Below are 27,803 nucleotides of genomic sequence, written 5' to 3' on the forward strand. Positions count from 1 at the left end.
GTGTGTGTGTGTGTGTGTGTGCACACTTTAATAAAGAGGGCAATTAGTAACAGCTGAGTACACATTGACCTAAATGACCTATTTTAACCCCCCAAACCTATACCCCATGTGTCTCCCCACCCACAGTAATGACCACTGCTCTCTCTGACAGGGTCACTTCTGTTGCTGAGTGATCAACCGGGGTCCACTGAACTGACCACCAGATCCCAGGAAACAGCTCTGGGCACAACAAGAGGGGAGAGAGGGACAAGGAGACTTTTGAGGACAGAGACAAGGACCCTCCTGGGAACAGTAAGTTGTGTCATGCCTATTACACGTTTCAGGCTTGTGTTTTTGTTTAGGGAACCTATAAATTTCGTCTTGTACACCCTGTTGACAAAAAAAAGTGTTGCATGTTAAGAGGCAGGACTGGCTTTATGAGGGGGGAGCTGAATCTGATTGATTCATCAATCAGAACTTGATAGAGCTGCATGTTTAGTGTTCTTTTATTGCCTGTTAACGGTTTGCTCTTTTGTAAGACTTTTCTCGTCCTTTATGACACGCTAATGGGCGTGTTGGCAAGAGTTTTTGGTGTTTTTTTCTCTTTCTTTTTTCTATTCAATACTTATCTTGTCTCTCATTGCTGTAAAGGTCAGCAAGCCCTTTCAGCTTGATTTGGACATTATGATAAGTTGATGATCCCCTCATGAACTATCTCTTCTGATATTAGAGGAACAAGGAGCGTCTTACATTACAAAATGCTACAGAAGCCTCGGAGATATATGTTGAATCTCTTGGCATTTCTTTGAGAAGTTTGACTTCAATTGTGAACTGCGCTTTAGGCTAGAGATAGCCCAGACAGTCGGGGGACCCAGACTCGCACACTCATGTCAGCTTTCAAAGCAAACATTCCACTGGCATTCTTACCAGCAACTCAACAATACTCCCATGGCTGGAGAGAAACAGGGTTACTGAATCTGACCCCATGGCCGACCTCTTAACTGATCTGAGGATAAAAGACAAACAGAGAAGCTCACAGGATCAACTTTGACTGGCCAAGAATGTGAAGACTACGAGGGTCATAGAATGTACAACAGGTTTCTGTGCTTATGAAGGTTTGTTGAATCGTATAAACTATGGAGATGCGCTGCAATCTACTGCAGCTATGCCATGTTGATTATTACTATCTGGTGCTGTAAAAAAGTTGGTGTTGGCTCCCGTAGCGGTTGTGCTTCTCTCTGAAAGTGTCGAAAGCAGAGTGTATATGAGTACATGTGTCTGTTTCCATCTACTGTATAAACAGTTGACACAGACGTTTCCAGCTTTAACATCGCCAGGGTGTACATCCCAGCAGCTGCTCACAAAAAACGCCAAACAAAAATAACTCGGGGAAAGGAGAGATCACAGGGTCCAACAGTGCGCCAGCGGGTGAGGATTAGGTCTCGGTGACGACGATGTGTGAACAAAAGCATAGCCTGATGGAGTGATGGAATGAAAGCTTAGCAGTAATGATAATAAACAGACATCTTCTCACGCATCGTATGTATGGCGTGTGGGTTCCTGGCTATCTTGTTTTAAAGGGTATGGTCCAGAGTTGAGATAGCAAGCGGATCTGGGCCATATACAGGCCAGATCTGGCCCTTGTGGCTTAGTACCAGCCCATATATGGCCCAGAATTATTACACATCCGCTTGCTATCTGGGGAGAGAATTGTCTTGACTTGTTAAAGACTAATTTATAGTGAAAAATAAATAATAAATAAAAACGGAGAAAGAATTGGCATGAAACTACGTCTACATTCTCGGTCCCTTTACAGGTAGTACCATACGTGACGTGTAAATGGCGCTGCAGTGTGTGGTGGTGGTGTTGGGTCTGGGCCTGGCTCTCCTGGGCCCCTGGCCCAGCACATGTGCACCCCAGCCGGGTCCGGGGTCCGATGAAGGAGGCTTTGACCTGGAGAACTATGACCTGAACGGAGAGATGGATTGGGAGAACCTTGACCTCAACAACTACGGAGAGAGTTACGACTATGATGACCTGAACCAGGAGGTGAGAGGTCATCAGGCCAACATAGGCTTATGCATTTGTAATGCATTGGCAGAAAGACTACACTGTCAATACGGTAAAGACTACACTGTTGTTGTGAGGCTGATTCTGACATTTATCACCCCAGAAGCAGAGGAACGGTGGAAGTTGTACTTTAATCAGCATTTTACATTCTTCTTCCCACAATGCTTTTTTTTTTATAGCCCCTCTCATAGTACCCAGTCTATAGCACCCTCTAGAGACCTCCTTATGCAATTACCATTAGAAAGTACACATAGAATGAAGGCTACGGTATATGAACACAACCCGGACAGCAATCCGATCAGGACCATATACAGGCCAGATCTGGCACTTGTGGCTTAGTTCCGGCCCATATATGGCCCAGATCCGCTTGCTATCTGGGAACCTTCAAGGTCCCTCAGGTCCTCTGATCAGCTTCTCCTGGTTGTCCCCAAATCCAGGCTGAAGCTCAGGGGGGATCGGGCTTTCGCAGTGGCCGCCCCTAAGCTCTGGAACGAGCTACCCCTGCATGTTAGACAGGCCCCCACTCTGCAGGTGTTTAAATCACGCCTCAAAACTCACTTATATTCTTTGGCGTTTTCCTGACATGGCCTAAGAGACTTGTCCTTTTTCATGTGACATACTGCGTATGTTTTACTATGTGTTCTTTGTGTATTATTGTTGTTTGACTTGTACAGCACTTTGGTTTGTTGTTAAATGTGCTCTATAAATAAAATGGTATGGTATGGTAACTGTCAATACAGTAAAGACTACTCTGTCAGTACAGTAAAGACTACTCTGTCAGTACAGTAAAGACTACTCTGTCAGTACAGTAAAGACTACTTAAGACTAAAAATGCAGATGATAGAGGAGAGGGTGGAGGAGAACCCAGATAGCAAGCGGATGTGTAATGATTCTGGGCCATATATGGGCCGGAACTAAGCCACAAGGGCCAGATCTGGCCTGTATATGGCCCAGATACGCTTGCTATCTGGGAAGAGAGTGAAGAACGGACCGTGTAGGAGATGAGGGCATGAGAGAACAGACGTGGAAAGACGTCCAGGAGATACGAGAGAAGGAGGCAGTAGAGATGGAGACGAGAGGAGCTGAGGACAGGCATGAGCTCAGTGACCTCTGACACGGCTCTCTCTCCCCCCCTGTCCTCGTGAGAGAAGATGGAGGTGGGGACAGTGGCCCCCCCTGACTCGCCTACCCCCGCCACAGAAGAGGTGACCCTTCCCCTCCAACCTGCCTCGCCCCCTACACCCGTCACCCTGGACTTCAAAGGACCAGGCCTGTTCGGCCCCGAGACTGGCCTGGGTGGGTGACACAGCTCTGTGTGCGTGCGTGTGTGTCTGTGTGTGTGTGTATGATGAACAAGTATCATTGTTCTGTAATAAGTGGATGCAAACACATAAATCCTACAGTAACAACCTTTGCCCTGAGGGGGAAAAAACAACACTGATCTCATTGGACAAGTGTTTGCACACCACATTATTGTATACACCATTCTTGGAATCCCAAGCCAGATGTTTTATGTCATAGTCACTCCAAAAGCTATCTAGCTCTGAGTTGGCAAGGTTTACAAACAGTCCTTTGGGGACGAGATGAAAATGTATAGGCATAGCTCTTCCCAAACCGCAGCATCCATCACGAACAAACCGTTGTTTTCGTTTGAAGGCGTGCGCCGTTGCACCACTTCAGAAGGCCATCCAGTTGCATCAACATTTCTAGAACTGTTCAAGTATTTAAAGTTACCATTTGTTATTTAATCACAGAAGGGTTGATGTGTGCGGTGGAAGTTCACAATACACCAATTATTTCGCATTGTAGGTGTGTGCGTGCGTGTGAGAGTGAAGTGAGATAGACTGATTGTGTGTGTGTGTGTGTGTGTGTGTGTGTGTGTGTGTGTGTGTGTGTGTGTGTGTGTGTGTGTGTGTGTGTGTGTGTTAAAGTGTGTCATCTGGCTTTTTCTCGGTGCAGGTATGACTTTAGTGTTTTCTAAGATACAGTGGACTTTTTGAACATGATGTATAATATGTATGTATAAGATATGCACCATAGATTCTTTTTTAATGCACAGAGTGAACTGTACCAGGAGTCAGGTGACCCTGATACTTAGCACAATGGGTTTCACCTGTCTAAATAAAGGGGTTAATTGTCTATCCCATTAGGGTCATGTGACCCTCAGATACCATATCAATGTTTGGTGTGGCTATGTTTATTCAGTTGTCTGAGGAAGAGCGTTGTCGCCCGAAACGTCACATCTCTATTTTTTGTCCATAAATAATCTAAATGGGAGCTACAGTGTGCGGACTCTCACTTTCGTTGGTGTGTGTTAAAGTGTGTGATGTGTCTTTTTCTCGGTGCAGGTATGCCAACGTGTCTGCTGTGTGTGTGTGTGTGTGTGTGTGTGTGTGTGTGTGTGTGTGTGTGTGTGTGTGTGTGTTAAAGTGTGTGATGTGTCTTTTTCTCGGTGCAGGTATGCCAACGTGTCTGCTGTGTGTGTGCATCAGTGGGAGTGTGTACTGTGACGATGCAGACCTGGAACAGATTCCCCCTCTTCCTAAAGACACCACCCACTTCTACGGTCGCTTCAACAGGATCCGACACGTCAAGAATACGGACTTCATCAATCTGAGTACGTGCAGGAAACACATACAGTAAACACACAGAAAACATATGGGGGACCCAGATATCAAGGGGATCTGGGCCATATACAGGCCAGATCTGGCCCTTGTGGCTTAGTTCCGGCCCATATATGGCCCAGAATCATTACACATCCGCTTGCTATCTGGGTTGTCCCCCCCAAGTCTAGACCTTATCATAATAATAATAATAATAATAGTGTGTATGGGTGTCCTACTCAGTGCAGGGTCTTTGGGATGGTCTTAACCCCCCCCCCCCCCCCCCGACTTCTCCTGTTCCAGACAAATTGAAACGTATCGACCTAACGGGCAACCAGATCTCTGGAGTTGATGAGGATGCGTTCAGCCGCCTGCCCCAGCTCCAGGACCTGCTATTGTCCGAAAACAACCTGCAATCCCTGCCGGAGCTCCCGCTCACCTTGAAACACATCAACGTCCGTAACAACAAACTGACTACAGCTGGGCTACACCAGGAGGCCTTCAAGGTACAGACACACACACACACACACACACACACATACATACATATGTGATCACTGTTCAGGTGGCCTCTTGACTCTGACAGCTTGGCAGGACCCAGATAGCAAGCGGATCTGGGCCATATATGGGCCGGAACTAAGCCACAAGGGCCAGATCTGGCCTGTATATGGCCCTGATCCGCTTGCTATCTGGGGATGGATAAGATACGATGAGAGAAACCTTATTGTCCATTAAATTTACTGTACATGTAATGGAAATGTGTCTTTGGCACTCTGGGCAAAACTAAAACAGACAATGAAAAACCTCTCAAGTGGATTAGAATTCGATTGCGGTGGCCTTTAAACAACAGACAGACAATAGATCGATTAGATTAGATACTCTATCCCAGGAGGAATCTGTTGCTATATCCTATCATATAAACAAGTGAATATATATAAAGTCTCTGTCCCGGTAGCGGGCCAGTGGAGAGCAGACGTGTCGCTCTAGGGGCATGTTATAATGCCAGCAATCCCAATTTGTAAGTATAACAATAAAAGTTAAGAGGCAGAAGTGGAATTGCACAGCATGTTTTTAGTTTTGTATTGACAGCTTGAAGTTTTCATGTTTACAGATTAAAACATTTAACTCTAGCTTCACATTATGTTAGTGTTTTAACTGAACTAAAACACTAAGAGGAAAGTTGGGTCCATCTGTTTTCTGTTTTCTGTAATAAGAAGACCAAACACTATTGTGTAGAAATCCAGATTGTTCATCTGTGTTGCCAAAGCTTTGGTACATTAAAATGTATGTAGATTGAAAGGAAATAAATAATAGAAATATCAATAAGCAATAGTAATTAACATGATTTGCACAGTAAATAAACATTAACACAGTAACAGATGTATGTGTGTAGATATGTGTGTTCTTGTGTGCGTGCGTGCATGTGTGTGTGTAAGTATACTGTACAGTATGTGTAAATAATATTATAACATTAATAGTGACATTTATATAAAAATATATACATGAAAAAAGAAAAGAAAAAAATATATATATACACACAAGTATTGTACAGTAACAGATGTGTGTGTGTGTTTGAGAGAGGATATATGTGTGTGTGCTGTGTGTGAATACTGATGCGCATGTGCTGTGTGTGTCTAGGTCATATATATCTTTATAATACCTCTCAAGTGTGCCACGAGGGTTTGTTCTTACTATATCTGAAATGACTTAATTTATTTGGGTTGATTTTCTGATTACCTCCTGGGGCAAGAGGTAATGTTGTCAGTGGCGTGTGTGCGTGTGTTTGTCTGGATTACGCAAAAAATACTAGACCGATTTTCATGAAACTCGGTGGAAGGGTGTAGCATGGTTCATGATTTTTTTTTCTGAATTTTGAAGCAGATCCGAAGCACGGGTCGGGTCCACAGAGCCGGCAAAATTAAGCCACCCATTCACTTAGAGTAATTTTTTTGGACTGGGCTTACACCATCCCACCCATTCACCATTGACATTTTTACCGCTGTCCCAGCCAATCACGGGGCGGGTCCATGAGCTGCCCAAACAGGCCCTGACGGTCATTCACCTTTTTTGGACTAGGATTACACAAAAACTACCAGACTGTTTTTCATGAAACATGGAGGAGGGGTGTAGCATGGGTCAATTTGGAACAAATATTACGTGCGTGTTTGGCGCAGTTAATTGCAGATTGCAGCTGAGCCAACTAGGTGTGGATAGTGCATCGTGGTCCCAAAATGTGTCCAACTTGATCCAAAATTCCAATTGTGCGAGCAAGAAAACAAACCAAGAAATCAAAGCGTGGCTCTTCCAGTGAGAGTTGGCGCAGCTCAATACTTCCTCCTCAAGAGTCACAGCTGTCATCTGGAGAGCCGTGCCCTTCCTGGTCACACTGTTCATACTGTACGTATTGATCATGTGTATCTGCAAGTTTTGTGTAACGTGGGACCGTGAACTATAAAATCCCGTTTTTTCTGTAGTTCACAATTTAGGCAGCTGCCAAGAGACTAGGAGGAAAACATGTATTTGAAATTCTTTTGTTTCCTCTCTAGAATAGATTGAGGTGAATTATGAATAACTATGATCTGTAACTAGTTTCTCATACAATACTTTTTGTAGTGTTTCTATGAATGTTGTGGCTTGTGGCGCCAAGGGACTTTGGGGAAAGAGGCGAGTAAGCAATCTAAAACAAGTTATCCCCATTTAATCAACTCCACACTTCAGCAACAAAACAAAAAAAAACGAAACCTTAAGGGATGAGCCCTGAAATGCATTGCGTCAACAACCCCCCCCCCCCTCCCCCCATAAAGGCATAAATCCTGGGGTGAGTTATGCCTTTTCACTGTCCACCACATGTGCCGACCCAGAATTCACCCTAGCAAGTAAAGTCAGTGTGGCGGGGTGGAAGGGGGTGGGTTGATTAGCCGGCCGCAGCGGGGGCAAGCCGGGGGCAAAGAGAGAGGTGGAGGGAGAGAAGCGGAGGGAGTCTCGGGGGGGGGGCAAGGGGCAGGTCAGGGTTTTGCCGCCGATGTCCACCCCCAGCAGGTGCTTGCCCCTCCCCCCCCTGCTCCAAGACGCAGAATGGGCCGTAGTACGGCGGTTGCAGGGGACCGAGGGGAGCACCAAGTATGGATGAACACATACTGTGGCAACTGGGGGCCATCGCTCCCCAAAATCTCCCAACATCATGAAATGGTGCTCCCAGAACCCCTCGGGCTGTGGGCTGGGGAGGTGAATGAACACCTGAACACCAGCTGACTGAGCACACCTGTCCTGGGTCAGCAGTCTGCCAGGTCCCCTAGCAAGTAGTCTCGGAGCCAGACTCTCTACGGAGGAGAGAGTCTGGACTTCAGCCGCTTAGAATTTGTAAAAGGAAGTTCTTAAAAAAAAACTCATCACTTCCGCTCCGGACTGTCTACTACACTCTACGGAACTTTGACGGGATATCCGCCCGTTTTTTCCCCAACTTCCTTCAACAAGATTTCAGCGCCTGAATACCAGACGTAGTAGACACCGGAAGTCGACGTCTGGCCCGCGAGACTACCTAGCAAGTGACTTTAAATGCTGACTTAACAGGATGTAGGTTTTGGAAATAAGCCTTGTCATTCGGTTATTACTCCCCCAATCAGTACCAATGGATATCAATCGCAGCCCAATCAGGTTGAATCCAGGCAACATAAAACAACAAGAACCTAGCAACCGCTCCGCCAAAGACAATTGTGATTGGCTTAAAGAATTACAGCATCCCACCCCCTCTATCCCTGATGGTAATGAGTCCAGCCAGTCCTTTCTCTAGCACTGTGTCCAGTGTGGAGATAGATCTGGTTATGCAAGACTACCTAGCAAGTGACTTTGAATGCAAAAATTAATCCCACCCCCTAGAGTCCTGGAGTGCATTATGCTCCTATAGGGTCCAATTCACCACAACATCATGCTTTATTTAGAGATGGTGTAGAGGTGACTGAAGATGCAGGTATAGGCTGCTATAAAAGTAAATATTCATCAAGACAAAGTGCAAGAAACACATAAAAGGTCATATAAAACGGTATGTAAAAAACTTACATTTAAAACAAAATGCAGGAAAAATAAAATACAGGAATAAAAGTTACAGTGCAGTGTATGAATTAATAATTATTTGATTTAATAAAAAGCAGCGGCAAAAAGAAGTCTTCAGTCTTGATTTTAAAGAACTGAGAGTTGCAGCAGACCTGCAGTTTTCTGGAAGTTTGTTCCAGATATGTGGAGCATACAAAATTAACGCTGCTTCTCCATGTTTTGTTTTAAGTCTGGGGACAGAAAGCAGGCCTGTGACAGATGACCTGAGAGGTCTGGATGGTTCATAACGTAGCAGCAGATCAGAAATCTATGTTGGCCCTAAACCATTCAGTGCTTCATAGACCAACACCAGTATTTTAAAGTCAATTCTTTGACAGACAGGAAGCCAGTGTAAAGAGAGAGAGAACTATAAATCCTTTAGTCCTTGATATATTGTTCAGCTGATAGTAGACTAACTTTGTAATTATCTTAATATGACTGTTGAAATTCAGGTCTGAGTCCATGACTACACCAAGATATCTGGCTTTGTTTGTGAGTTTTAGCATTATTGATTGGAGCTGAGCTGACTTTGAATCGTTCTTCTTTGGCTCCAAAGACAATTACTTAGTTGAATAAAGTTCTGGCACATCATACATTTCTGTGTCGTCTGCGTAGCTATGCTAACATATTTTGTTATTTTCCATAATTTGAGCTAGTAGGAGCATGTAAATGTTGAACAGAAGAGGCCCCAGAATGGAGCCTTGGGGAACTCCACAGGTCATTTTTGTCAGCTCAGATTTGTACTGTAATTGCCCATTACAACAACACAAAGTAGTCCCTGTCCTTCAAGTAGGATTCAAACAAGTCTAGCACTGTGCCAGAAATTCCCAGCCAGTTTTCCAGTCGGCCTAGTAATACGTTGCGGTCAACCGTGTCGAATGCAGCGCTGAGATCCGGTAATACTAAGAATGAAATTCTGCCATTGTCTGTGTTTAAATGGATGCCATTGAAGACCTTAACAAGAGCAGTCTCGGTGCTGTAGTGTGGTCGAAATCCTGACTGGAAGACATCAAAACAATTATTTAGTGCCAGGAAGCTGTCCAGCTGTTGAAAAACTGCCTTTTCAATGATTACACATAAAAACAAGAGGTTTGATATGGGTCTATGTTTGGGATTGTTGATTAGGTGAATTAAAGAAAGGAAATGTCTACACACAGTATACTGCTGTCTCTTGCTTTTTTTTCACTCATCAAATGTGAACGTTTCACCCAGCAACGGCTTCATCAGACTGCAGGATAGGATCCCAGAAACCCTTATACAGCCAACACCCAGTCAAACAATCAGTGCATGCGCCAATTGTTGATTAGGGGGCCATGATACAGATGAAAACGAAGGAAGTTTGTTGATTCAACTACTACTGGGCTCTTAGTACAGAACTGAGAAAGAAAGCAAAACAAACATTGTTGGGTGAGAGCGCCCTCTTCTGGCCATGACGTTTATATTTGTCCTTTCCTCTTGGATAGGATATGAGCCAGCTGGAGTTCCTGTATCTGTCCAATAACAAGCTGGACTACGTTCCTACACCTCTACCTGAAAGCCTGAGAGTGCTGCACCTGCAGGTATGTACTACACACACACGCACGCACACACACACACACACACACACACACACACACACACACACACACACGCTTACACACGTGTGTGCACTCGGACACAAACACACACACCACACGTGATGGTTGGACCAAATTACTATTTAGTGCTTAGTATGTCGTTTTTTTGTTTCTTTTCATATTAGGCCCAATCCCAATACCCCCCCTTAGCCCTTATTGGCCCTACCCCTACATTTTGCGCGTTCCTGCGTAGGGTAGTGTGTCCCATTCCTTTCAGCTTCGAGGGCTAGGGGGCATATCGAGGGCTAGTGGACGTTCAAACAGCCCTCAAAAACGAGGGTTTTCAGATGTTGACTTGAAACCGAGCGTGAATGAAAATTCAATGCTTTGCCAACAGAGGCAGTGATATGAAACATAGCTGCCTTGAAACCAGGCCAGGTCCAGCCTGGCTTATGTGCGTGGCTGGCTTGTTTCTGTTCAGGACTGGTAGGACGGAAGCTAGTCATGCCACTGAAATAGCTGTGAATTGAAATGTCTGATAAATTAAGATAGGTCTTGTCGCCTGGACACATCAGTTTGAATGCTTCCAATGCTAATCCAGCACAATAAGAGTGGGATAGCCAGTTAGCTATCCTTAGGAAAGGAGAGTGAAAGGAGGGAGGGAGAGGGATGGAAAGGCCAAAAGTAAACAAAGGAATAAACCCACAGACTAGCAGAGGGTGTGGGTATGGTTTCCCAAAATCATCCCCACCAGGGCCTTGAACCCCGACCTCCCAGGTGGGAGTCTGATGCTTTCACCGCTACTCTACCTGTGCAGTGGAGATCAGAGGGTTGATTTTGGTGTCCTTCTTTATTTTGGTGTGCTGGGACTACTGCCTCTTGTGGTGCCAACAGAGAAATGCAGGTCAACATCCAACGGAGTAAGGGAGGTAGGGAGGGAGTGACAACCTGACAAACGCTATCTATGGTGCGCTGGCTTACAGTCCCGCAAAAAAACATGAAAGAATCCCGATATCTTCGCAAATAATCATTCCAAATTTGTAAAATCTGTGGAATAACTTTAAGTTTAATGTAAATGCACAGAAACATGACATTGGATCATTATGACACGCATTTCTAAAAAAATCGCTATTCATGATGTCAACTGCATTTCATTGTTAGCATAATTTAATCAGCATTTTGACATCCCAGTAACGTGTAAGCTATGGTGCAATGTTGAATCTAATTAAATCAATAGAACTTTGGGTAAACAAGGATTTTTGAGTGACAGCTGATTCCATGTACCGTTCATGAAGTCCGAAAAATAATCCAGCAGCATTTTTGCTGCACTTCCCTACTCATCTGATATCAGTGCATTTCTATGGGCCGGGCAAACGATAACAGCTGATGTGTAAACATGCTTCCTGGCTGTACAATTGATTAATATGTCTTGTGTCCTGAAATTTGGTCAGATATGTCATTATAATAATAGTAATCCTGTAACATCAGTGACTCCACAGAAAATCAGGCAACTAATAAAATCCTGATTGAAGATGTAGCGAGTGGTGTCCGATTTCTTAGGTAAAGATTTCAACCCCTACCGCTTGTGGCTCCGTTTTGAAGGGGCACTACCCAGTCGAGGGCACTCAAACTAGGGACTAGGGCTAATGGGGAGTATTGGGATTGGGCCTTAAAATAAACCATCAACTGAATCTATATATTCTACATTAGAGGTTGCAGAACTACAGTATACAGAAACAGAACTATCACGTAACAACCTCATCTCACTCGTCTTCTTTCCCGTCCTCCCTTCCTCCTCTTTCTCCCTCCTCCTCCTCCCTCTCCCTCTCCTCCTCCTCCTCCCTCCCTTCCTACGTAGAACAACAACGTCCAAACTCTGATCGAGGACACCTTCTGCAACCAGCACGACCGCCACTACATACGCCGCTCCCTGGAGGACATACGCTTGGACGGCAACCCCCTGGATGTCAACCTGTTCGCCAGCGCCTACGTCTGCCTGCCACGCCTACCCGTGGGCAGCCACTGAAGAGGGTGCGGAGGGGGAGCGGGCACCAGGTGCTATAGTCACTACACTGGAGCATGCTAGAAGGTCAAAGGTGAAGATTGTTGTTTTTATTGTATTTACAAACTTTTTTTGTGGTTTTGTTTGTTTTTTAGATACATTGAATCAATTATTATTGAATGTAACCCCTATGCTTGGTATAATTTAAACCCGAGTCTACATCAAGTGGTATGAAATTGTGTAGCTGTAACGTAGAAGTTTGAAGGTTGGTGTATAAAGCTTCGGGTGGTACAGTGAATGTTTTGCCCTTTTTAGTGTGGCAGCTGGTTATTCGCGTTATTCACTTCAGCTACCATATTGGTCAGTCTGACGTAATTGGTGGTGCGGATGCGGAAGTGCCCGTTGACTTCAGTGTTAAAAGTTCACTGTAAAAACACCACTTCAAGAACCAAAATGGTCAAAATAACAGGCTGAATACACTATACTCAATACATGGAGGTGAATGAGCCATAGTTAGCCGTCAGCTGCATTCACTCCCATGTATTTCCAAACGCGAAAACAACGGCAGTGAAAAACAGAGTCTGGTAATGATGAGTTTGTAACCCCGATAGTGTATTCAGCCTGTTATTTTGACTATTTTGGTTCTTGAAGTGGTGTCTTTGCAGTGAACTTTTAACATTGAAGTCAACGGGCACTTCCGCATCCGCACCCCCAATTACGTCAGACTGACCAATATGGCTGCCAGGTGAATAAGGCGAAATGAAGGCCGGCAGTAACAGGAAGACCTCAGACACAAACTAGATCTAAGATTAGATTACGTTGCCCTAAATCCCATAATTAAAGTGATAAACCACCATTAAAGGTTGAGTCCACCCCAAAAGTCTACAATTCAGTTGTTTAGCCTACATCCAGAAACAAATGTTGACCTATAACCATGACCTATTCAAGTTATTGTTTTTACTAAGCTCCTTGCATTGCATTTATGGTTTATTTTGAGCTCCATCATCAGTCCATAAAGGCCTGAACGCATCTGATATAAATTGATTTCCGTGTGAAATACTGTATTTCATTGACCATAACCAGGAGGACTTCATACAGTTGCTGACTACTATGTGTATAGTGGTAATGGGCATTCCCAACAGCTGGATAGATGTCACTCTGTAAGAGCCTGTCATGACACCCCACATGATTGATTGGCAGATTACCAAACCAATCAATTGCTGTGGGCTCTCACCCAAAAGTGATGAATTGCCAGCTAAGCTGTCAATATGAATCAGCTGTCCTTGTATCGACCGGCTGTTTGTCCGTTCATTGGGGGGGGATGAAGGTGTCCATCTTGTCAACGTGGTTAAATTAATTCTCTGTGAAACTGGGTAAAATCAACAACAGTATAGCTACCGTAGGCTTGATAGTTAATCAAAAGTATGGATTACACAGTTCCAAAGACTTTTAGGTTTAACGTATCTTTTCATGATACATCATTTCCCTAAGCATAGCCAATAGGATGCAGCATAGCCAGTTAGATACACTTTAGTGCACGTGACCGTTCTGCAGAAGACAGGTTGTCTTACACTAATAAGCTACCCTTAGCAATGGGGTGAGGTGTAAGTATAAAAAATAATTCTAATAAGCTAACCCTTAGTAATGGGGTGAGGTGCAAGTGTAATGGAATACATTAAAATGCATTATTGATGGCATGGCCCCTTTAAGAGATTTGAGACACACATAGTGTCTACAAATTTTATAAATATTGAACACACAGTGATGTGACAATAAAGTAACCTGAACTTGAATTATCAATGATTGTTATCATATGTATTTGAAAGAAATTGGGTAGAAAAACTCACTAATTTCACCACAGGGAGAATACACTCACATACTCAACACACACTCTTAGAGCTAGGCTACCTGGTATCTCGTCATGAAATTGGTTGGTGAAGGCGAATGTGAACTAAATCTTGACAACCCATACATCAAAATGTAGCTAGGAATGCGTTCTTACCTTATACGTCAGGCGCCATAGTCGTCCAATACTACTTGTCACTACAATGTAACATCAATCATAACTTTGTAGGCTACGAGGGTTGAGAATAGAGCAATCTGTATTTGTCACACAGCACACTCTTTTTGCACACATGAAATGGGCGACACACATAGGCCTAGAGACGCCGATGAAACGTTCTCTGCGCTTGACCCATCCCATCGTCCTTCCTCAAGGGCAGGCGGGAGCAGACCTTAGGCAGCGTAGACGGATTAGGAAATGATGGGTCCCTGGGCACAGACCCCCCCACCCCCCCCCCCATTTCATTTAGCGCTTTTTTGAATTTGCCCAATGAGACGGCATCCAAATCCAATTTGAAGATAACTAGAGACATCTCACAATAAAAGCAGCTTTACCCAGCTCGGTTTTGACTCGAGAGACCTAGTGGGGAGGACTTGATTTTTGGATTTCTCAACTATGGGCCCAAAACAGTTGAAGGGCCCATATTGCATGGAGTACTCAGCCCCTCTAAAGTACTACAGATAAACACTCATTTAAAAAGTATCATGATAGTTTCATTCTTGTGACTTGTTATTGACATGAATAACTAAGCCCTTTGACTATGCCACAAGGGCCCCCTGAGTTCTTGGGCCCCTGGGCCTGGTCCCGTTCGGTAATATGTCTGGTAGGCAGCGTGCAGGGGACACACCCCAGTGCCAACCAAGCGCTCCTGTCTGTCTTCACCAGGGACGGACAGCGTTAGCGATCTGGTCTTGTGGTTCAGTGTTTTGCTCAAGGACATTTAGACACACTTCAGATTAAGATGGGATCAAACCGGAGACCTTGCGATCCCGAGCCGGCCGCTCTACATCACGAGCTCCGTGCAGAAGATTTCACGGGTTTCACAAAAGCTGCTGCCACAAGAACCTGTGTGTAGCTAGTGTGTCGCTTATTCACTGGCTCGCGCTAGCTAATGTTTGTAGTCATGGTTGGTTATACGTAGTCACTCTAAATCAATCAATCAATCAATCAAAGCTTTATTTATATAGCGCATTTCATACCCAGAGGCAACACAATGCGCTATGAATCTAAATCTAAATCTAAATCTAAATCCTGCTTCATATTTCTAATCCAACTATATAAAAGCAGGAATGCCTGTAGGCTATATAAGAACTGCTCATCCAAAATACTTCACACTTAAGATTGACACAGGCACTATACACATTCAAGCCACCTGTCCCAGATAGCAAGCGGATCTGGGCCATATACAGGCCAGATTTGGCCCTTGTGGCTTAGTTCCGGCCCATATATGGCCCAGAATCATTACACATCCGCTTGCTATCTGGGGTAGATCCGGTAACTTTATCACACCAGTGTGTGGGATGCAGGCAGACAGAACCCAGACAGAAACCGCTTCTCTACTTAAAGAGAGATTGCATTTCCACAAAAGCTGATCTCACTGTTGTGATCAAAGTCTGTTCTTTTTTACACAACACATTTAAATGAAGTGATGTATATTTTAGGCGTATGGTGTGATCTCAGTAAATAAATAAGTTCAGTTCTGAACTGTCCTGTCGATTCATTTGCATGCAGTTTAGTCAACTCACCACATGGTGGCGGTCTCTCCCCATACTGTCTGGGTCAGTGAGGTGACCTGTGCATCAGCCACAAAAACATAATGTTGAGGCCTTCATCTGGGAATAGGTTAGTATGAAATAAATCATGTTTGTTGACAATGATAAAAGTCAAACATTATATATATATATATATATATATATATATATATATAATGATTGCAGAGTGTAAAATAACTTCTAGTTTAGTGTTCAGCTGGTCCTCTTGTTGCTGTTAGCAAAGATAATTGTCTTGAGCTGTCTATTAGGTTGTGTATTCGGGTGTAATACTGTATCAATATGATTGGCATTTTGTCAAATCAGATCAGTGATATTTCAGAATTCTACATGGAACATCGTCCGTTTCCATCTTTTCACCCTCCTCATCAATCCTAATTTCTCTAGTATTTTTTTTCTTTGTCTTTCTCTCTCCTTTCTACCCATCATCTCAGATGGCAGTGCAGAAGATAAATACGTCTATTTTTGAAACAATTTGTGTATTGTAAGTAGTTGCCTAGGTTACATGACAACTTTCAAACAATCTATAATTTGACACCTTCCCCACACGTTAAGTGGATACTTTCTCTAATAGAAGTTTCAGTGTGTGTGCATGCGTGTGTGTGTGTGTGTGTGTGTGTTGAACACTGTCTTTGTGTTAGGAGGGCAGGAGAGGGACACTGTACAACTACATCTGTGGCTAAGACAGCAGTTACAGGAGAGTACTGTAAGATACAAGAGGGCAGTGTGTGTGTGTGTGTGTGTGTCCACTATTGGTGCGAGGGAGATACAGTAGGCTTCATGGGATCATGAGCATCAAGCAGGGAGAATATCGGCCAGCCTGGACTCTGAACGATGACTGGGTTTATGATTATCGTCGTCTTGATTACAGTGGATCTATAAGGCGACTAAGCAGGGATTTGTAGTTGTGTCGCTGCGTCGAGGCTAAGCGCTGGTCTCAGACCTGCCACCACGGTCGCGTTAATGAGATGCTTGGTCAATAACGGCTGATCTGAAGGCTGCCATACATGGATCAATAAGGCTGTGTGGGAGATTATTTGACCTCTGGAGACTGTCGGGCAGAGAGACTGAACCCATATGTCATAATGCGTTATAAGCACGTTATAAGCACATTATAAACATGTACAATTAGCTATGTGCATATACTGTACCATAATGCATTGACACAGGACACAGGATTAATACACTTCACAATAAAAGAGTCCCCTTGACAGCAGTGTATTTCAAATCCCAATGGCTTTATTTTATGTATATAGATTTGTATATATTTATATATATATTTATATAATAACTTTCACCTCAATTGCTTGATTATCATTTTTTGTTCTGTTAAATTCAAACGACGGGACATAAAGACCAAGGCATTCCACATGATCATATATTACAAAAGAGTAAAGAAAAGAAAAACATCAGAGTGTGTGCATCTTGTGCGCATGCACGCACACACACACACACACACACACACATACACGCTCTCACACACACACACACACACACACACACACACATACATACATACATACATAGATGATACATGTTGTGGTTCTGTTAGTAGAAAGAACTGAAAGAATATGGCTAACAACTGAATTCACCAAGACAGAGACAAGCACGCAGACAGAGAGAGAGAGTGTGAGAGGGAGGGAGAGAGAGAGAGCATTGTAAATCATTTTTGGAAATCAAATTAAACAACTGTAATCTAATCTGATAATTCTGTTGCATAGTTTGAAGCAAACAGTAGTGACATTTTGGCATGATGATGTGTCATATTTACATGAGCAGGGCAGACAGGGGAATGCGTGTTTGTGTGTGTGTGTGTGTGTGTGTGTGTGTGTGTGTGTGTGTGTGTGTGTAAGGTGAGACACGCACAGAGGAAAATCCTGGCCCAGAAGAACATTCAGACTGTAAACCATGAAAAACATGTAAGAACACGCATGCGCACACACACGCACGCACACACACACACACACACACACACACACACACACACACACACACACACACACACAAGCACATAAATGTTCACTCAAGTGCCCAAGAATCACAACGATGATGTAGCTCTCAAAGGTGTCCATCAGATCAGCGGTCTCTATGGCGACAACTTCTGAGTGTCGCAGGTGTGTGATGAATGACCAATTAGCAGCGTTTGCTAACACTTACCGCAGAGCAAGCTAGCTTCTGCCTACACTCTTAACCAGGTCTCCCATGGAAAATACACTATTAAACTCTCAATTGGACTCACAGGAAGCGCATGTAAACAATGACGGGAGACGCTAGTATATAGCCGGTTAGTGTACTGAGATGAATAAGATGACTAGAGACACTAGTATACAGTATAGCTGGCTAGGGTACCGAGATGTATAAGATGACTGGAGAAGCTAGTATATAGCCGGTTAGTGTACTGAGATGTATAAGATGACTAGAGACACTAGTATACAGTATAGCTGGCTAGGGTACTGAGATGTATAAGATGACTGGAGAAGCTAGTATATAGCCAGCTAGGGTACTGAGATGTATAAAATGACTGGAGAAGCTAGTATATAGCCAGCTAGGGTACTGAGGTGGAATTCGTAAGATACAAGGGGGACAAATATGTCCTGCATGTGTCCTATTTGGAGAGATGAAAGACATGTGGTGTGTGTTGGGTTCAAGGACTTTACACCTTTACTCCATAGCTCCTAATGAGCGCATGCACGCACAAACACACACACACACACACACACACACACACACACACACACACACACACACACACACACACGACTCAACCAAAGCGCCTGGGCAGATGGTGCTGGCCTGTAAACACAGAGCGTGGAGCACAGAGGATCAGGAGAACAAACTCACGAGTCGTTCTCTGGTAGAAAGGAGGCTTATCAAAGAGAGAGGGAGAGAGAGAGAGATAGGGAGAGAGAGAGACACAGAGAGAGAGAGAGAGAGGTCTAATCCCTTCTGCTGGTCCCTCACAACGGGGATCGCTTTCACCTCAGAGGTACGTTTCCCTAAAGTGTAGCCAGAGAAGAAGCCGGACTGATGTTGAGACAACAACAGCGTGATGCTAGAACAGCAACAGAGCGCCAGGGGTTCCTCCCTCGTCTTCATCAAACAGGGACCTGCTTGAACATCATCATGTTGCTCACAGCCCCCCACACACACCCAACAGTGACGGCTATTTAAGCTTTAACAGATACAGCGCGGCCTGACCAATGGCCTGCGACGTGCCGCTTCTATCCGACCAATCAGAGAGGCAGCTGTCCAGACCCGTAGGAACAGGACCGAAAGCAGCTCGCGTCGGGTGACACTTCGACTGTGCTCTGCAGCGTTGGCTACAGCAGCTGGCTGGATGTGTGGCGCATGGCGCGGCAGAATTATTAGCTACTTCTCTAAGTGATTAAGCACTTTTTCAGTATTACAAAGCCACATAAGCTCATTATAGGCAAAATATAGCAATGTACAGTACATACAGTTGGCTTATTGTTCTCTTACTGGCAGGAAGAGTTGCAAGTACAGTGTACTGCAATATAAAACTGCAACCCAAAACAGGCCTATACTGCAACTGTTTTGATAGGCCTACAACTGTTTTATTAAGCCTACACTACAATTGTTTTGATAGGCCTACAATTGTTTTATTACATCTATACTACAACTGTTTTGCAGCTGTCAAATGTGTCACACTGTATATATCGTTTGGTGATGCTAGCGCGTCATGCAACGGTTGACTTTGAAGGTTCAGCAAAATGCTGAAACAAGATGCTTTCTGTTTTTGAAATACAACCTGCAATATTAGCAAAGAGCTTACTTTTTGACTATTCTGTTTCAGTAACTTTCAGTGCCATTTGTCATTAGTCCCTCTCACTCACACACACTCTCTCTCTCACACACACATACAGAAGAACTGTATTTTGGAACATGAATGAGTGGATGGATAGACCCTCTGACCCCAGTGCTTCAGAGATGGAGAGGATGGAGACACGCTCACACTCAACACTTTTTTGGACTTTTTCAAAGACAAAAACATGTGACTCACAGTGAACAGTGTGTATTTGATGAGAAGTGTATTACAGGATCAGCCAACCATAACAACACTAGTAATGTAGCACTCAGTCGCCACATTATTACCTACAGTATATAGAGAAGACCCTTCAAAGAACTGATTCATAAACTTAACAAGCCCCAATCTCTCCACTCTCCCATCCATTCTTCCATTCATTCATTCATTCATTCATTCATTCATTCATTCATTCATTCATTCATCATTTCATTCATCTATCACACCCCAACTTCAAGGAGGCTTCCTCTAAGTGTGTTTCACCTGTGTGTGTGTGTGTGTGTGTGTATATGTGTGTGTGTGTGTGTGCGTGCGTGCGTGTGGTCATGTGTAGGTTTCATTTTGGAAGCAAGTAAACATTTAGGATGTCTCATTCCATACTTAAACATGCAGAACATTGAACACATATTGAACAGTTCGCTTTTTTTTATCCAAATGCAGTATTTTTTTTTCTCTTTTTGTACAGCGTGGCTTAGGCTACACAGAACACGACAGAACCAATCGCACCAGGTTGGACATATTGCTTAAAACCACCAAATTTGTTTATATGTCATGCATGCCACATAGATGATATTATGTTTATACAAAAATAACACCAGTGCTGATAACTATTATATCAATTACAGAAAATCTATTTTCTGTATTTTTCGCAGTTGAATACGATTTAGAATGTATTAAATTGCTTTTGGCTAAATACCTACTGATGTAAAAGAAGTGGTTATTAATTCTTTAATTGTGATTTCCAATTTTTTTTTAACCTTTTTTATTTTATTTCATTTTATTTTATTTACAACTGCGTTCATTGAAAGAATTCCCCCAAACCCTAAAGAAAGAAAGCTAATAAATGCAATGCTTTTAGAGAAAGCCTTGCAGTCAAATTCAACAATTATTGCACAACAACTTTAGCATGTTCTTTTCCCATACATTGGTCCTAATTAAATCCTGTGCAATTAAAGGTCCCACAGATTACTACAAAGCCGTGTTAGGCTTTTCCAAAAAAAACTGGGAATTGATGAATCCACTGGCAACTCACCCGCTGGCGTGCTTCTATGGTAAAGTTGTGACAATGTTACAAAACAAACAAAGAAGAAATTAAAGTGTGACGTGCAAGTGCTCTGCCACCTGCTGGATGGGAGGTTGGGGCAACCAGTCCTATGGAAGAACACAACAGCGCAACCAAGCCATTGGCAAGAGAGGAGGAAGAGTCTTAACAAAGCTTCCGCAACTCTTACGTTTCCTGTTCGCGTTTACATGCAAAACCGTCTGTTTAGGGGAGAGGAGGATGGTGCTTAGGCTACATGTTTGACAGTAACCATCAAAACAATGAGCAAAAGATAGGATAGAAAAAAGATTGCAGAAAAACACGACTTTGGCAGAACATCTTAAAGCTTTGCTGAGTGATCTTTGACTGATTGCCCCCCTGTTTTATCTGTTGTTAAAAGGTATGCTCAGAATCATTGTATGACAATATTTACATTATACTGAATGTAGAAGTACAGTCTTCCAAAAAGATTTGTCAGAAAAAAAGCATTACCTTTGAAAATACGACCCCAAAATGAGGCTGTGAGGTCGACTAATGGATGCGATGGCGAAGACATCTTGTTTTCTCACACAAACAGGAAGTGATGTCCCACCAGTTAACAGTTCTCCTCCAACGCCATTAGTAAAAGAAGTTATCGATTGATTTGGAAAATTCTAAATCTATACCCACTTTAACAACACAACTTCTTGAAAATCCCCCACCAAATAAGTTGAAGTCTTAGTAGTCTGGCAGGACACAAAAATGCCTCTGGAGAGATTGAAAATAATATATACTCACAATTAATTTAGTATTAATTTATTTTCCATTTGTACTAAATCCCCACTGAACTCTCATTAGTCAAGTAGCCAGTCAGTCAAAAATAGGAGAGGCGGGACTTCCTCTCTCCTGCCCAGTGTTAAACTGCAGTGCAGGGGGGAGGCGGGACTTCCTCTCTCCTGACCAGTCAAACTGCAGTAACATTTGTTCGGATCTTTCCAGGTTGATTCTGCCCTCCTCTCTTATTCCTCGGATGTCTACTGTGTGTGACTAGACATTTTTATGGATTTAAGTCCTTGATTTAGTCGTATGTGTTGCGTACCGTTTCTAGATGTTTGCTTCACTTGCATTATATGCCCCATTGTCTAGTTGGGTTAGCATTTGGTATTTTACATTTCCATTGTTGTCTCCCGTTGTAGTTTTCAGTTCAAACCACCCCCCTATAACCTCCACTATCTGCTGCTCTAGACATTCAGTAAACAGTCTGCAGCAGAGAATACCTACGTGATTTGAAAAGGCAGGTTGATTGTAAAAATGAAGAAAAGCTGATTTCTTAAGATTAAATCGGAGCAGCTGTTGGATCTCTCATTGTGCGCACGTTGTTGTTAGGTACAGGAAACCTGGTCTGCTTTGATTTCTCGCTCTGTAACGGGCAGCGCAGTTCAAAGGAACACAACACTGACCAGTCTGGGATGAAGTCTCGGCCGAAACAGGGCAGGTAGCATGCCAGCAAGAATCGCTCCGATTGGCCAGACCACTGGCAGTCCTGATCTGTGAGGGTGTTGAGCCAGCTACTGTGGTGGACGTGACCAACACCCCCCCCCCCCATATAACATCCATGATCTGCTCACTCTGGATCGTGACTGATCAGCTCTATTCAGTATCGAAACGTCCTCCTGTGATTTAATGGACACACCACCACAGTAGCTCAGCCAGAAACAACTACAGTAGCCACTTACAGTCAGCAACTTCATTAGTACATTTTTCACCATTCAATCGATTTTGGTAACTTGTATTGTGTTATATTTTCTAATAAGACTTTCAAGTCAGATATTTGGATAACGGGGGTATTAACACTAGTTTTCTGATATTATGTCTAATCACAGTTAGAAAACAGGATAGTTCTGGTTTGTTAGTCCTACTGGACGACCAAGTGTAGTTTTACAAACGTGGCATAAATATAATATATAGAACTGCAAAAAGACATATTCCACCATGGATTAATCTCATTCATGAACTGTACTGTCACCATGCTCTTCAGCCTATACATATATATTCATATATTTCCAAAATATTAAAAAGTACTAAATATAAAAATACAGAAGAATTGTAAAAAATGAACAAAACATTGAGTTTTATATGAAAATCATGCAAGAACACTCCCCCATTAGTTATGTAGTATAAGACTCACGAAAGCAGAGGATGAAGGGGGAGGAGCCGGAAGGGGGAGGAGCCGGAAGAGGGAAGTGCCGCAGTTATAACTGCTGCAGACTTTACTCTCTGTAAACATAGTAGTGGTCCTTTAACTTGTTTTTTCGGCAGTGGCAACATTTTTTTGTCTTCCTTTTTGGTTGTTTGGGGTGTGTGTGTGTGTGGAGCGGGGAGGGGGGGGTGGGGGGTGGGGGTAAAAAGAAACCTCAATAACAATGGGATACAAACCAACAACCTATAAAATATGGCTCCGAGTTAAGTAGAAAAGGCTTGACAGAGGCGGTCTAGAGAAGCAACCTAGCTGAAATATGGCAGTAGATGTCCATTTCTAGGAATTGATAGTATGGGTTCTGGCGAGTTCCTCGTTACGACAGGTGACCAGTTAGCCCCAGACGTTCCGTTCTCTCCCCCCCCATGACGCCGAGCGCCAGGCTGGACCAGAGGGGTTCTGCGCTTTCTCCTGTCAAATCTTTCCTTTCGGTTTCGATTCCTCCTCTTAAGAGGCCGTTATCTGTCTAAAGGAGGTGTGCTGGAGACGTGCCGTGTCCCTGTGCTATCAGATAAGAGGGGGAGGAGGAGGAGGAGGAGGAGGAGGAGGAGGAAGAGCTGGTAGTGGATTTAGATCGGGGATTCTGATTGTTATCCTCGAGACACGGGGGAGATCGATAATCCCCTGTCCCTCCCCAGGCCCAACACAGTGAGGTTCGATAGTAACACACAGACGTTAACGAGGACCACTGGAACGAGTCAGACGCTCTGTAAACCTAGAGGCTGGTCATGTGATGATACTGGGAATGTATTTGATGTGATTTTTTTTTTTTTTCTTTTCTTTTCAAAAATGAGTGACGTATACATAAAACAAAACGACTATCCATTGACTTTCTTATACACAGGAATATGTCCCTGATACACAAGACCCATAACCATTGCTGCATTCCCATGCCTCTCAACACGAATGGAACACAACGTGCATACTACAGTGGGGTGGGGGGGGGGGGGTGGGGGGTTGAAAGAATATCACTCGCTTGACTCTGATGTTGTCGTTTTTTGTTTTTTTTAACTCCACATCGAGGCAGTTTGGTAAGCCGTCTTACTCTTCGGGGGCTGGACTCTTCGGCCGAACCGTAATTGGATGAGATGAGGTCAGGTGGCCCTCCCCAACCCCCCCGTGTGTTCCGCGCCACCTCGTTACGACCCTCTAAGGTAGACAGGGGGCGCTCTCTTACACTTCCCCTTTGCGTTCTACGTGTCCCAAGTTCCTGGCGTGGACAAACCACTGCATTCTTTGCACTGTCCCTTCAAAACACACTGGTAAATCAGGACATTGACCAAATAGAACCAAATTAATGAAAAGACAGCAGAGCCTTCGTGATTTCAAGCCTATAGTGTATACGAATACAATTTTCCATCAGTACATCTTACAAAACAAAACAGAAAATAAAATGAATTAAAACTGTTAAAATGAGAATAAGAACTTAAAAAGCATAGCTATGTAGCTGAGACCTGTTAAAATTACATTTGCCCATATACTTCTGATCGTCCAATCAGCTTAGGGCTGTATTGAAGAGCCAAAGCATATTTACATACAGGAAGATCAACACACCTTAACGTTTTAAAGAGTCATTGAGCAGAACGCAGGATCGAAGCAAGTACAGAACAAGAGAACATGCTGCATTTCGGTCCTGGGCAGAAGTGAAAATCAAAGGGAAAACGAAGATTTTGAGCGCAAAAAAAAACAAACAACAAAAAAAAAACAATCACATGGGGAAACTAAGAGCGGGGGTCCGGCTAACGGCCCTCGAAAAAAGCATGGAGGGAGAGGGGGGGGGGGCGGGGCCAGTTCTGGACCCCAGGCCCGTTTGTAAGTAAAGGTCGCAATGTGATTGGACGCTCTGCATGTCAGTCTGCTGCATGTACTTACAAGCACATAGGAGCCACAGTCAGTGCAAGCCACCAGTGATGGGAAGGATGGGCGGGGCTTAGTGATACATGGAACCCCATAGTCCAGGAGGGTATGTTAGTGTAGTAGAGGACATGGTGGGGGGGGGGGCGCTATGGACCGAGATGTTGTCAGTATTGTATGAGATAATAAAGGATTGGGGTTTGTGTGTATGGGGGGGGGGGGGGGGGGCAGCCAGTAATATATGTGAGCATAGAGAGGGTGGGCACAGCGTAGAGAACAGGAGGCAGCCACTAATATAGTCTGTGTATATAAGGAGCGCACCACCCACCCCCTCTGGTGGTAGAGTGGAGGAAGTGCAGGTGAGGTGGGGTGATGGGGTGGGGGGCGGGGTTTGTCAGCTATCAGCCAATGGGGAATGGCGATGATGGTGAGGAGGAGGAGGAGGGGCGAGGAGACGGTCGGATGGGAGTCACATGGCGGTGGGGGCGGCGCCGGGAGCCTCAGCCCCGCCGGAGGAGGAGGAGGAGGAGCTGGGGGCGGCCTCCATCTCGACGCTGGCCTCCTCGCTCTCGTCGATGCGCGCCTCCTCCTCCGACAGGGGGACAAACTCGGGGTGGGCCATGAAGTTGTGTATGGAGTTCCGGGATTCTGGGTTCTCAAGCCCCGCGTACAGGGAGCTACGGAACGCGTTCACCACCTTAATCTGTGAGAGACGGAGAGGGAGAGAGACATAGAGACAGAGAGAGAGAGAGAGAGAGAGACAGAGACACAGAGAGAGAGAGAGAGAGAGAGAGACACACAGAGAGAGAGAGAGAGAGAGAGAGAGAGAGAGAGAGAGAGACACAGAGAGAGAGAGAGAGAGAGAGAGAGAGAGACAGAGAGAGAGACACACACAGACAGAGAGAGACACAGAGATACAGAGAGAGAGAGAGAGAGAGAGACAGAGACACAGAGAGAGAGAGAGAGAGAGAGAGACACACAGAGAGAGAGACACAGAGAGAGAGAGAGAGAGAGACACAGAGAGAGAGAGAGAGACAGAGAGAGAGACACACACAGAGACAGAGAGAGACACAGAGATACAGAGAGAGAGAGAGAGAGAGAGAGACACACAGAGAGAGAGACAGAGAGAGAGAGAGAGAGAGAGAGAGAGAGATTGGCAATGAAGAGGGAGAGATAAAGAACATAGTTTAGTGTGATGACCTTGGCGTGGATTCCTTGTCTATGGGTGTGTGATGAGAGGAGGAGGTAGGCGGGCAGGCAAGGGCTTATGGGTAGGCAGATCTGCTGGGGGGGGTGGGGACAAAAAGTGGTCAGTGATAGGTTAGAGTTCATAGCTCATAACTCCGCCCTCAAATCATACAGCAGGCGAAGGGAAAAAAAAAACGTGCCACAAAACACACATCATGAAACATGAGGACACAGGTGGGCACTGTTGAATGAAAACCACACCAAGAACACACAAATACAATAAAAACATCAACACAAAACACACAATCATGAAATACTACAACAACGGGGACACATGTGGGCACTGTTGATGAAAACCAAACCAAGAACACACAAATACAATACATCAACGCAAAACACACGATCACGAAATGCTACAACAATGGGGACATATGTTGGCACCGATGAATGAAAACCAAAACCAAGAAAGTGCAAACACAAAACGTCAACACAAAACGTCAACACAAAAACGCTTGGCATGATGCAGATGGCTGGATGATGTGATGAGTACACCGCAGCATGTCAACAAGGCAATGTACTGTAACACGATATACCAAACACACACACACACAGGCACGCACGCACGCACACACACACACACACACACACACACACAAGGTCCCAAGGTGGGCGTGTGTGAAGCATAGGAACACTGCTGCCAATAAACAAAACTCAACATAACTCAACATAACTCAACGATGGCAACACAACGAAGAGAAAACACGACCACGGGTGAACTGATGTGCATGGACGACTGGGAAACACAGCAGCAAAACAAACTCTACAACACACACACACGCTCACACACACACACTCACACACTTGTGCGTAAACACACACACACACACTCATGCACGCACACACACACACACACTTGTGCGTGCACACACACACGATGCACACACACACACACACTCTCTCTCACACTCTCTCTCACACACACACACACACACACACACACACACACACACACACACACACACACACACACACACACACACACACACAGCATGTTCTAGAGTGGCCAAGGTTTTATCCCTGTAATGGTAGGATGCACATCCCAGCGAGACCACACACACACACACACACACACAAGCACAGAGCTCTTGAGCCGGCAGCGTCAGAACGCAATGAATACAAAGTGATGGGGGCACTTCTGGAGGGTTGATGTGGCAACTGAACATGTGGCAGATTGGTGGCAGATTGGTGGACATTTGGTGTTAATGAGAACCCCGGGCTACTGTAGGGTTAGATAATGGAGGTGGTGGGGAGAGGGAGAGAGAGAGAGATTGAGAGAGAGAGAGAGAGATTGAGCATGAGGGAGAGATTGAGATTGAGAGAGAGAGAGAGAGAAAGAGAAAGAGAGCATGAGGGAGGGACAGAGAGAGAAAGAGAGAGAAGGAGAGAGGGAGAGAGAAAGAGCACGAGGGAGAGATTGAGAGAGAGAGAGAAAGAGAGGGAGAGAGAGCATGAGGGAGGGACAGAGAGAGA

The 27,803-nt window shown here is 44.4% G+C and overlaps 2 protein-coding genes across 2 annotated transcripts in view; one reads left to right on the plus strand and one right to left on the minus strand.

Moving 5' to 3' along the window:
• Positions 1–1,818: 1,818 nt before the first annotated feature.
• On the plus strand, positions 1,819–12,323 carry optc (opticin; the record flags this gene model as incomplete). Its single annotated transcript, XM_084445717.1, has 6 exons — positions 1,819–2,028; positions 3,201–3,345; positions 4,508–4,666; positions 4,956–5,158; positions 10,205–10,300; positions 12,156–12,323. The coding sequence occupies 6 exons, from the start codon at positions 1,819–1,821 to the stop codon at positions 12,321–12,323; spliced, it is 981 nt and encodes a 326-aa protein (XP_084301843.1).
• A 12,644-nt stretch (positions 12,324–24,967) lies between these two features.
• Positions 24,968–27,803, minus strand: part of atp2b4 (ATPase plasma membrane Ca2+ transporting 4) — a 103,724-nt gene continuing 100,888 nt past the window's right edge. Inside the window, exon 21 of the mRNA XM_084445665.1 lies at positions 24,968–25,788. Within this exon, the coding sequence (XP_084301791.1) occupies positions 25,555–25,788 (234 nt within the window). The 3' untranslated portion in view covers positions 24,968–25,554. The remainder of the gene's footprint in view (positions 25,789–27,803) is intronic.

The sequence above is a fragment of the Borostomias antarcticus genome (assembly GCF_949987555.1).
Source record: "Borostomias antarcticus genome assembly, chromosome: 11".
NCBI lineage: Eukaryota > Metazoa > Chordata > Actinopteri > Stomiiformes > Stomiidae > Borostomias > Borostomias antarcticus.